The sequence below is a fragment of the Erinaceus europaeus genome, chromosome 13, assembly GCF_950295315.1.
Source record: "Erinaceus europaeus chromosome 13, mEriEur2.1, whole genome shotgun sequence".
Classification (NCBI taxonomy): Eukaryota; Metazoa; Chordata; class Mammalia; order Eulipotyphla; family Erinaceidae; genus Erinaceus; species Erinaceus europaeus.
This window is the reverse complement of record NC_080174.1, coordinates 63,213,640-63,226,326: the sequence shown is the minus strand read 5'-3', so window position 1 is coordinate 63,226,326 and position 12,687 is coordinate 63,213,640. Positions and strand designations below refer to the sequence as shown.

At 45.1% G+C, this 12,687-nt stretch overlaps 1 protein-coding gene across 3 annotated transcripts; it reads right to left on the bottom strand.

Annotated features, from left to right (window-relative positions):
* Positions 1-1,399: 1,399 nt before the first annotated feature.
* Positions 1,400-10,851, bottom strand: C13H1orf210 (chromosome 13 C1orf210 homolog). Of its 3 annotated transcripts, none has more exons than XM_016189564.2 (3): positions 10,588-10,851; positions 3,496-3,613; positions 1,400-3,351 (listed from the first exon to the last, which is right to left on the bottom strand). In XM_016189564.2, the coding sequence occupies exons 2-3, from the start codon at positions 3,512-3,514 to the stop codon at positions 3,041-3,043; spliced, it is 330 nt and encodes a 109-aa protein (XP_016045050.1). In that variant the 5' UTR covers positions 3,515-3,613; positions 10,588-10,851; the 3' UTR covers positions 1,400-3,040. The 3 variants fall into 3 exon arrangements, with proteins under 3 accessions (XP_016045050.1, XP_060062055.1, XP_016045049.1); XM_060206072.1 differs by having other exon boundaries at positions 10,724-10,851; XM_016189563.2 differs by lacking the exon at positions 10,588-10,851 and adding an exon at positions 10,494-10,581.
* Between the last annotated feature and the right edge of the window lie 1,836 nt (positions 10,852-12,687).

Below are 12,687 nucleotides of genomic sequence, written 5' to 3'. Positions count from 1 at the left end.
AGGGACCAAGCTAGGGAAGCCTAGTTGAACAAGCAAGGGAACAGCAGTTCCAGACACTGGGCCTTCCCATGCCTGTGGTGTTAGCCTGTCCCTGGCTTCAGGAACAATTATTGGCATTGGGATTGTGTGCACTGAGTCCTTCCATGTCCCCCTCTTCTGACAAGTGCTGTAATGTCAGTGTTTCCACACTCAGCCCTCAGCACCTCATCCACCCTACCTTACCTCCCAGGATCTTATTCACTCCAGGCCTCTGTGACCTACTGGTGACGATTCCCAAACCCAGCACTGCAGTCTGACTTATCTTATGACTCCTCTCCAGGAAATTCCACATCCAGCATTAAATCCCAAACCTGTTTCTCCTCTTTGTGCACAGCCATCAAGCTAGAAGCCAGAGTGATTTCCTACTCTTCATGTCCAAGCAGTTGACAAGTCTCATCAATTCCCACCTCTCTATGCCACACCTTAGTCATGTCACTCTCTATCTCCTCTTCCCTTTATACCACCCTGCTCTTCAGCTCCACCACTGCCCACAAGTAACCCTCAGGGCCTACACTGTGGCCCTCCTGGCCTTCTTGACACTCCCTACATTAGTTCTTCAAGGCTAAGACTGTAGCCAGTAGACACATGTGGACACTACAGGGTCATGGCTCTCTCTGATGACTTCCCACTGACACTGACCTGAAACAGACAGATGAGATTCCAAAGTTGTATATACATTCCAGGAGTTGCCCTTGTCATAGCAAATTGGAACAATGATGGACAATGGTCTCAAACTATGCCAACCAGACTGTGTCCTGAGTATAGTAATGTTCACATAACATTGTAGATAGATTCCTAGAAACTGCAGCTTTAGGTCAAATCAGTTCCTGGGCTGGGGAAGATAGCATAATGATTGTGCAAATGACTCTTACACCTGAGTACCCAGGTTCAATTCCTCACAACACCATAAACCAGAGCTGAGCAGTACTCTGATAAAATTAATAAATAATATAATAGTAAATACATATACAAAAACTAAATAATTTCCTTTTCTCATTAAAATTATAATAATGTTAAATATTACTCAAGGGGAGTCGGGCATAGTGCAGTGGGTTAAGCGCACGTGGCGCAAAGTACAAGAACCTGCATAAGGATCCTGGTTCCAGCCCCTGGCTCCCCACCTGCAGGAGAGTCGCTTCACAAGCGGTGAAGCAGGTCTGCAGGTGTTTCTCTTTCTCTCCCCCTCTCTGTCTTCCCCTCCTCTCTCCATTTCTCTCTGTTCTATCCAACAATGACGACATCAATAACAACAGCAATAATAACTACAACAATAAAACAAGGGCAACAAAAGAGAATATATATATATATATATTATTCAAGTACCTGCTATATGTAAAGCTAAAGTTGGTGAGTTTGAGAGTTACAGGCAAGCAGCTTTATTCATACTAAGAAATTACAGAGCACAATAAATATCATATGTAACCTCTGACTGCTGTGGCCACCTGCTTCCTCCTCTTTTGAGCCAGCAGTTCCTTAAATTATTCTCTGAAACTCTTTTCTATTGCTTGTAATAAAAAAAAAAGCTAACCCTGTCTCTGTCACCTTAAAACATTTCCCTTGCCTTAAACTTTATGACTCTATCTTTCTCTTCATTAAGATTTTAATAACAACATAGGTTTATTTCCTTATTTTATTTTTAAAGAGTTATTTATATATGAGAGAGAACAGAGAATCACTCTAGCACATGTGGTACCAGAGATCAAACTCTGAACCTCATGCTTGAGAGTCCAACACTTCACCCACTATGCCACATCTTGGGTCACTATTATGAGATAAAGAAGCAGAGACCAGTGCACTACTTGGCTTTGGCATAAGGTGGTACTGGAGACAAAACCCTGGGTCTCTGGGATCTCAGGTAGGTAAGTCTTAACAGCTGAGCTCTCTCCCTGGCTCTCCATCAAGTTTCTTGATAAAGTCTTCTACACTTGACCCAACTCCCAATTTTACTACTCACTCCTGAACCCACAGTAATTCAACAAGTTTGACAATTATTTGTTAAGCATATACCATGTTTAAGATTTTGAAGACACAGAACATATTGCTCCCTACAGTCTCAGAGAGCTCAGTGTCACAGACTAGGGCCAAGGGTAGACTGTAATGAAGATTCACATAAGACCCAAGAAGGGCCAGGAAATATGCAGGATGTCCTGAGGGCAGGGCTCAGGAAGATGCCCTGGAGGAGTAGGTGCCCCAGCAGCATCTTCCACTATGAGCAACAAGAATATTTTTATTGCACAAGTGCCAGTTCAGGAAAGAAAAAAAAAGTGACTTCTTTTTATTTTCACTTAAAATGAAAATCAATTTTTAATATCTGTGAAAAACATAATATATTATAAGCAGTTCAATTCTTCTTGCTGGCAGGGAAACTTTACAAGAAGAAACAGGACACACTGGTTTTCCCTGGGTACTGGTTACATCTAGACCTCTGAAATGCCAGCAGGTAGGCAGGCCATGTGGAACCTATTAGTAAGGGTGTTTCATCACTGACATAGAGGATTTGGGAGAAATGGAGGGCGATGTAGGATAGGGGAGAGTCTGAGCAAAGGTGCATGAAGAAACAGCATGGTAGAAGAGGAACAACAGTAACAAATCTAGTTGGGCAGGGAGTCAAGTGGGTTGAGGTAAGGAGGGATTGACAGGATCCTGACTGCCATGGTCAGGTCCTTGTTAGGCTTTATCCTGAGAGCAACAGGGAGTCACTGAGGGTTATTGAACAATAGAGATGGTCATAGTCAGGACTGGGGATATAATTCATGTGGCAAGAGCACATGTTTCATATGTATAAGGCTATAGATTCAATCCCCAGCACCAAAAATATAGGAGGGGATAAGAGGTCATTGTCATTTTGGTGGCTAGTATCATGGAAAAGAGGCTTGCTTTACCCCTAGGCAGTCCTTAAGCTCTAGCCACCTCTGTCCCTGAGACTTGTGGCTCCCATGCAGTATCCACTATTCCTAAGCTGTCAGGCATCTGGGGGGCAGGTCTGGCCAAATAGCAGGGCTCAGAGGGAGAAGTGGTCCCTGCTACCCCCCATTCCACCAGTCTCAGGCTGAATGTAATTGTCCTCAATGAAACCGTCATCATCCTCATCTTCACCCACCTCTGGGTGGGCTCTCTTCGAGGTCGCTGGCAGTGGGTGGTGCTGGTAGCTGGCACGGTATTTGCGGCAGAGGTGGCATTTAGCAGCAAGTGCAATGAGGAGAGAGAGGACCACAGCTCCCAGCACAACCCCTACCAGCACAGGCCATGCCCGGCTCCCACTGATCACTCCAGGAGATGTGGCTGTCAGGAGCTCTGTGGGCCCCGCAGTAGCTGCAGATAAAGGGACAGCATTATGGGGATGACTCCAGACAGGCCCAAGTGAGAGGGAGGGAGTCAGGAGTAATCAGACCCTCTCCCAACCCCAGAGCTAAGGGGGAACCCACTCCATCCTCAGCCTCCCTTCCTGTCACTCACTGTTATTTGTTGTATTCATGGAGAGGGACTAGAAGGCACCAAAGAGTCTCAGCCTCGTCCAGAAGAGCCCTAGTTCCACGGATGCCAGGCAGATTCCAGGCAGCCCTGGCTCAGAGTCCTGAAATACACATATGTGTGAGTGTCAGGAAAAGTCACAGCACACGCATTTCAGACCACACTGCAAGCAACCTTAAGGCAGGACATGAACCCTGGAGATGACCCGCTGTCCACAGGAGATTAGCTGAGCACATGGAAACTGGCTGTTTATAAGGGAACGCTGTAGGGTCCAGCTCTGGTAGCAGCTGAAAAAACAAATCAGAGCTAGCATGCACTGAGCATGGATTCAGGCAGCAGAGAACATTCTCCCAGACCTTGTAATGTGGTTATAGTCCCTCCTCTAGAGATGAAGTCTCTGAGGTCCTAAAAGGTAAACTTACTCAGCCAAAGTCCCAGGACTGGAACCCAGGTCTCTGACAGCAGGGCCAGAGCGTAGGGCAGAGAACCATAGCCACAGCCAGGGAAGACATCCCTCTGCTCCTAAGTCTGGATCCCCTCTTTTTAAAAAATATTTATTTATCTATTTATTTATTTTCCCTTTTGTTGCCCTTGTTGTTTTATTGTTGTAGTTATTATTGTTGTTGTTACTGATGTCATCGTTGTTGAAGAGAACAGAGAGAAATGGAGAGAGGAGGGGAAGGTGGGGAGAGAAAGATAGACACCTGCAGACCTACTTCACCACTTGTAAAGCTACTGCACTGCAGTTGGGGGCCAGATGCTCGAACTGGGATCCTTACTCCCATCCTTGCACTTTGTGCCACGTGCACTTAACCCATTGCACTACCACCTGACTCCCTGGATCCCTTCTTGAGAGCTTGTTTGGAGGTTCTAGCAGGGGAGTGCAGCTACTCATATGCCCTCAACCGAAGACCAGTCCATCTCTATTCGGGGAAGGCCATCCCCTCTTCGATGAGTGCGCAGCTTCGAGAGGGACACACATGGAGCAGTGAGGGAGGAAGGGAACACCTGCCTAGCCAGCCAGATCAGCCGAATCAACCCTGGTGATCAATGGGGTGACAGATGTTGCAGGCAGATCACCCTCATGTCCCCTGGATCCCCTCTTATCCCATCCCTATCCTCAGTCCTTTAGATACAGCTCTTATGAGGTTACCTCTGCCCCCAGGGAGGCCATATTCAGTCTCCCCAGGTCAACTGTTGCATTTCCAGAACTTAAAGGATGTGTTGAAGAATGTATACACATGATGTGGGGGTGATGGGGAGCTCTTGGAGGAACCAGAGGGCTGGAATATAACCTGAGTCAGGAAATGGCCTGGATACAAATTACTATGTCTTGGGAGTCTAGTGGAGGAAGAGCATCTAGAAAAGTACACCTAAGGAGTCAGACGGTAGTGAGACGGTAGTGCAGCAGGTTAAGCACATGTGGCACAAAGCACAAGGACCAGCCTAAGGATCCTGGTTCGAGGCCCCGGCTCCCACCTGCAAGGGAGTCGATTCACACGTGGTGAAGCAGGTCTGCAGGTGTCTATATTTCTGTCCCCCTCTCTGTTTTCCCCTCTTTTCTCCATTTCTCTCTGTCCTAACAACGATGACATCAATAACAACAACAATAACTACAACAACAATGAAAAACAAGGGCAACAAAAGGAAAAATAAATTTAAAAAAACCTAAAAAAAAATGTACACCTAAATCAGAGAGGTTTGAGGAGCAACTCCAGAATCTGGGGGAAGAGCACCAAGGTTAGAAAGTAGCTGGAACCCCTATATTTGTAGCTGCATTATTCACAATAGCTAAAGAGTGGAAGCAGCCTAAATGCCCATTGACATATGACTGGTTAAAGAAATTATGGTAAGACTTCTGAAGGCATGGCTATGGAGTAGGAATCAACTAGGAATATCAAAGAGGATCACCTGAAAATGCAACAAGATAGGACTAGGATTACTTCTGGAACCCTCCAAGCCATGGTGATTGCAAACACATATGGCTCGTGGACAGAGAGGCTTAAGGAGAGATTCCTGGGGCTAAAAGCTCATATCTACTTGGGAGCAGTCAGTACAAGTCCAGCACTTTGCCAGTTGACACACCATCTCTAGTCTTATCAACAAAAAGACTGTTGAAGGGAAGAGATCACCAGTTTACAACTGTGGGTATCCATTGTTGTTACACAACAGCAGGGAAGCCTTATACTGACATTAGGCAGGGGGCTGGGGGGAGCAGAGAATTGGCTGGTGTCTAAGGAGAAAATCTACACTCCCGGTATTCTGGAGGTATGACTATATAGTACAAGTGTTTTCACATCATTTCTTGATATATTAGGGGGGAAAGGTAAATAATACCTCAGAAATCAGGATTTATTCAGAAACATAGGACCACAGAGTACTGCTTGGCTCAGCTCTGGCTGGTGGAGGAGTGGGGATTGGTTTGAGGACTGTGGACCCTCAGGGTATGGGAGTCTCTTTGCATAACCATTGTCCTATCTATCCCCCGCCCTGTTTTATCTCTTGGTCATGAGTGAGTGATAAACTAAAAAATCTACTTAGAGTTAAAGTAGTTAAAATCTACTTACAGTTAAAAAATCTACTTACATTTAAAAGGCCCCCTGTCGGGAGTCGGGCTGTAGCGCAGCGGGTTAAGCGCAGGTGGCGCAAAGCACAAGGACTGGCATAAGGATCCCGGTTCGAACCCCGGCTCCCCACCTGCAGGGGAGTCGCTTCACAGGCGGTGAAGCAGGTCTGCAGGTGTCTATCTTTCTCTCCTCCTCTCTGTCTTCCCCTCCCTCTCTCCATTTCTCTCTGTCCTATCCAACAACAACACAACAATAATAACTACAACAATGAAACAACAAGGGCAACAAAAGGGAATAAATAAAATAAATTTTTAAAAAAGCATGCTATAAAAAAGCCCCCTGTCTCCCATAGCCTGCAGGGAAGATAAATAACATAAGAAGATTTAACAGTCACTGAGCTTAACCTCAGGGATTGAGATAACATTGAAACAACTGTTAAGATTCACAACTGTGAGCTCTTTAGTACCTTACTTAGATACAAGTCAATCCAGGAAAGTGACTAGTGAATTGAAAAGTAGTGAGAGGGGGACCTCATAACACACTAAATATAATGGTTAAGTTGGGAAGAAACATTAGAGAAATGAACCAGGACAAAATCTCAGATAAAAGTCCCAAAAAGGTAGAAGCACATAAGAATGAGGACAACATCTAAACACTAATCAATGCAATAGTTACAGAAGTGAGGAAAACTTTTGAGAGTAATGTCATCAGAAATTGGGAAACAACAAATGAGACTCAGAAATAAAACACTAATTATCTCGAGGTAATTACAGAGCTGAAAGCTGAAATAGCTGAACTAAGAGCACAACTAGCTAAACAAGATAATAGAGTATCAGAACAGTGTAATAAACTGAGGCTAAAAACAGAATTAGCAAGATCAAGGATGAATTAGAGAAAGCTAAGAAAGAAATGAGAACTAAAAAAGAGATTAAGAGATACTGAAAGCAACAACAGACATATAGGATGACTTCAAAAGAAGTAATATATGCATTATTGGCCTACCAGAGGAAGAGAGGGAGGAAGAAAGCATTCTACAGGACATAATAGCTGAGAACTTAGCTACTATAAACAACATAAAGGACATAAAGGTTCAAGAATCCCAGAGAGTCCCAAACAGAATTAACCCAGACTTAAAGACACCAAGACACATCATATTTAGAATGAAAAGGAATAAGGATAAAGGACCCTGAAGGCTGAAAGAGAAAAAAAAAGTCACCTACAAAGAGGAAAACCCATAAGATTAGAAGCAGATTTCTCCACACAAACACAACAGGCCAGAAGAGAATGGCAAGATATCTATCGAATGCTCAATGAGAAAGGCTTTCAACCAAGAATACTGTATCCTGCTAGACTGTCGTTCAGACTAGATGGAGGCATAAAAACCTCAGACAAGCAACAGTTGAAGGAATCTACTAACACCAAGTCTTCCCTGCAACAAGTTCTGAAAAGTTTCCTATAAACAGTCAGACCACCATAAATATGCCATATATCAGAACACTCTAAAAATCTACAAGAATGGCATTACGATATCTTCAATCTATAATATCAATAAATGTCAATGGCCTGAATTCACCTATTAAAAGGCACAAAGTAGGAATATGGATCAGAAAACACAAGCCAACAATATGCTGTCTAAAAGAACTCACCTAACTCAACAAGACAAACAGACTCAAAGTGAAAGGATGGAAAACCATCATACAAGCCAATGGCCCACAAAAAAGGGGAGAAACAGCTATTCTCATATCTGACATGATAGACTTTCAAGTAAATAAAATTAAAAAAGATAGAGATGGACATTGCTTAATGCTCAGAGGATCAGTCAATCAAGAGGATTTAACATCTATGCACCCAATGAAAAGCCATCTAAATACATCAAACATCTACTGATAGAGCTACAACAATATATTAACAGCAACACAGTAATAGTAGGGGATTTCAACACCTCACTCTCTCAGCTTGACAGATCATCTAGGCAGAAAACCAATAAAGAAACAAGGGAGCTAAATGAATAGACAGATAAACTAGAACTATTGGACATTCACCCCAAGAAACTGGAATATACAGTCTATTCAAGAAATTATGGGATATATATTCCATGGAATATTACTCTGTAATCAAAAAAGATGGTATTGTGTTCTCTGGGATAAAATTAATGGAACTGGAGCTGATTATACTTATGGAAATAAGTAGAGATGAAAAGACAAATACTGGATGGTTTCACTCACAGGTGGAATCTAGTAATTGGATACACAGGAACTTGAAAAAAAAAAAAACAGAAGCAAGCAAAATGTTTCTAAGACTTGTGAGAACTATGGTGGTATGGGCTGGGTGGTGGCACACCTAGTGGAGTGCACATGTTACAATGTGCAAGGATCTGGGTTTTAGCCCCCAGTCCCCACCTGCAGGGGTAAAGCTTTACAAGTGGTGAAGCAGTGTTGCAAGTTTCTCTGTGTCTCTCTCCCTCTCTATCACCCCCTTCTCTCTTGATTTCTGGCTTTCTCTATCCAATAAATAAATAGATAATTTTTTAAATAATTTTTAAAAAGAACTATGGTGGGTATCTTTGGGACATGGGAGGGTGAGGATACAGAACTTTGGTGGTGGGTGTGGTATAGAACTATATGTTGTAATCTTACAATCTTGTAACCTACTATTAATAGCAAATAAAAAATAATTCTTTTAAAATGAAGTACCTAGAAGAAGAGCTAGGGCTAGAGGTTATCTGCAGAGAGGACATTTGCCTCAGAGGAAAACCTGGAGAATGAAGCTCCTAGTTAGGAGAGTTGCATATCTCCCTCTCTCTCTCTCTCTCTTTGTCCCTTCCACCAGGGTTATTGCTGGGCCTGGGTTCCTATACAACAAATCCTCTGCTCCTTTCTTTCTTTCCTTCTTTCTTTCTTTATCTCTTTCTTTCTATTGATAGAACAGAGAGAAATTGAAAGGAGAGGAGAGGATAAAAAGGAGAGACTTCAGTAGGACTGCCCTGGGAAGTTTCCCCTTTGCAGGTAGGAACCAGGGGTTTGAACCCAGGTCTTTACTCATGGTAATGTGTGTGTTCAACCAGCATGCACCACTACCTGGCCCTCTAGAGAAACTACTTCACCCTTGAGACATCCACCTTCCTCAAGCCCCCTCAACTCTTTCTCTAGATATCCCTGGAGTGACCACCCCTCCTTTGATTTTACTGGCACTGTGCCTGGCCAAGCAAGTTACCTTCATTTTATATCTCAGTTCTGGCAACAGTCGCTCCCAACTGCTAATTCTTTTCCCTGAGTGAAGAACCTAAACCCTTAATCGGATCCCCTCCCTCCCTGGCTTAAAAATCCTTTGAGAGGGGGCCAGGCTGTACACATATTACTATTTGTGAGGACCCAGGGCCAGGCTCCCAGTCCTTATCTTCAGGGGGTATAATTCACAAGCAGTGGAGCAGTGCTACAGGTGTGTATCTCTCAGTAAATATCTATCTATCTATCTATCTGTCTATCTTTCTCTTCCCATCCTGTCTCTATTAGAAAAAAAGCCATCAGGAATGGTAGAGTCGAATGTAGGCACTAAGCTCCAGTGATAACTCCAGTGGTAAAAAAAAAAAAAAAAAAAAAAAAAAAAAAAAATCCTTCAAGAGCTCACATTCCTATTTATTATTTCCAGAATGTAACACATCCTGTTACATTCTGGAAATCCAAAGCATGGCCCTCAGACCACTTTTTCCTCCACTGCCCCACCCCCCTTAACACATAGGAACCTCCCCTCCACCTCTCCCATCCCCCTTGTTCTGCAGCCCTCCCCATTTTTTTTAATGTCCTTCAACCTTTGAGGTCAAACCAGACCTCACATGCCTGAGAAGCTGTCCCAGGCTCCACTTGGGCAGCCCCATTCACTGCCCTGTGCAGCTGACTGCCTACCAGATTTGGTCATTAGTTTACTAGATGGCCAGCTCCCAGGGTCTGGCTTGGTCAGTCTGCCCTGGCGCTGGCAGGGAACTTGGTAAGATGCAGCTCAGCTGGGGTGTTTGTGCAGCAAGGGCGGAGGGAGGCAGAGTGCCAGTGACTGAGTGGGGGAGGGGACCTTGGAATGGAGAGGTAAATCATTCATCCATTAGCAAACAGGTATTGGTGCCTGCTGCAGGCCCCACGCTCCACACTGGGCCCTTAAAAATAAATTGAAACAACCTGAATTCCACTTGGCGTTTCTAAGATTTACTCCTGATTCTTCCTTCCTGTCCTGTCCCTATGAAAGTTCTCAAGAACACTCACATTCAGCCTGTCACCTCACCCCCTCCAATTACAGTTCCTCCACCCACAAAGATTTACTCCCTGATTTTTTTTTTTTCTAGCTCCTACCCGGTTCCTAGGAGCCATCAGGGATCTATGTACCCTCACTCTCGGGTCCCCCAACGTCTCCCCCTCTGCTCCCCACCTGTAGGAATTGTGCACAGCCAGTAGAGGAAGATTCCGGAAGGCACAGGTTGGACCAGGACGGGTGGGCGGGCCAGAGAGGTGGGTAGACTCACCTGGAGACGCAGCGGGCGGGGCTGAAGCGGCAGGTGAGGGCTGAGGGGCCGGGCAGCAAGCAGCGCCCCCTGCAGAGGGGACAGGCTTTACTGCTTCCCAAGGTTTTGCCAAGTAGCTTGTAACACAACTACTTACCCATACCCCTGCCCGGTCCCCCGCCTCCAGTCCTAGAGGCTGGAATCCAGAGAGGTGTCCAGGCGGCCTGAAAGGGGGCAAACACCCCAACAATTAGCTACTAAGGCTGCCTGCCTCTGATAAGCTAGTGAATTTCCTGTGGCAGGTACAAAGTCCAATGCTGAAGAGGTAGCTAGCTCTGCAGGCCTGGCAAGGGAGTGGGCATAATTCCCAGGAAGCCAGAGGGCATTATTCAAAACTGGAGGAGGGAGGGGATAGAGGTTTGTAGAAAGTGTGAGTTTGGAGGGCTGGGAAGTGGGGGTCAGCAGGTGTGGGGGATTTGTATGTAGCATGAATATGTGTTTGCCTGGGTAGAGGTTTCAGACTTTTCCTCTGGATGTCAATAATCTTATACCCCACAAGGTTAGGCTCCAAACTTCTCCCCTTTGCCTTATTCCTTATCCCCAGGCCTAGTGTCTCCTTGTCCTTTAAGATATGGTTCGGCAGTGACCTTCCCTGAACTGCCCAGGTGCTGGGCAAGTCCCACCTCCTGGGTGCCCAGAATACATTCTATCCCCACCCACTTCTCTTCCAGGTTTGGCAGTTCTGGACTCTCACAGCACCTGACACAGTTTGCTTGACTTGAAGTCATGCAGGCAAACGAATTCACAGGATCCATGAAGGCTGTGGCGAGGGGCTGAAGCAGGGCATGATAGAAGCTCCTACTCCCCCACCCCAGGCCACACTCTGTAACTGGAAAGCAGAGGCCAATAGGACCCAACATTGACACACCTGGTTGAGGATGCACATCACAACATGCAAGGACCTAGCTTCAAGCCCTTGCCCCCACCTGCAGGGGAAAAGCTTCACAAGCAGTGAAGTAGTGCTACAAATGTCTCTTTCTCCCTCTCTACATACCTTCCCCTCTTGATTTCTCTCTGCATCTATTCAATAAAATTTTTAAAATCAATAAATAAAGATATGTTTAAAAAGAAAAGAAAAGAAACCAGATGTCGGTGTTTAACTACCTCAGCAAGGAGTCTGGTTCCATGGCTCCCACATTGTCTCATACCTACACACTCACACCCTGCTCCAGCCAGCCCCAGACTATTCTCCCTAGAACTCACCATCTCACCAGCCAGGCTTTGCAAGAGTTTCTGGGAATGCTGCTATCCTCCAATCCTCACCCCTAACTCCTGCCCCCCATATGTCCATCACTCACCTGTTTTTTCCTTCCAGGCCTACACATGACTCTGGTCCCAGGCTAGGTCTCCCTTTATCTAGACTGGCCTTTCCCAACACTCCCTAGTCTTGGCCTTTCCTCCCTGCCTCCATGTTCCCAAGGATGTTGACCCTTGTCCCCTACAATCCTGACCTCACAACACTATGATCTTCTTTTTACTTGGCAAGGTCCCCTGCAAACCTGTAAACTCTTAGGGGAGGTGTATCTTTACTTGTTTTGCTCCCCTCTATAGCTCCAGTATTTGAACAGTCATAAACACTTCCAAAATAATTGAATGAGAGGAAAATGAATGCTACCATGAATTAGGCAGTGAGGAGTTAGGGCAGGTTTCGGGGCTTGCTTTGATTTTGAAGCAAGAAAATCACAGGATTCAAAAGATATTCATGAGACTCACCTGGTGGTGTGCACATTTTGCCATACTTGATGACCCAGGTTTAAGCTCCCCAGCGCCATATGGGTGCATCATTTATGGCAATAAGGAGAAACTCCATGCATGAGGATAGTGCTATGGTATCACTCATTCTCTGTCGTTCTATCCCTTTCTGGCTCTTTCTGTCTGAAATCAAAAAGGAAAAAAAAAAAAAAAACTGGCAAGACAATACACCAGGATAGTGCATACGGCTGCTAAGCATGCAGTCCAATTGCTAGCCCAGCTTCCATCACCCTGGAGGAAGTTTGGGGGCTGTGGTGTCTTTTCCTTTTTTCCCTCTGTCCTTCTGTCTATGTGTTTCTATCTGGCGGT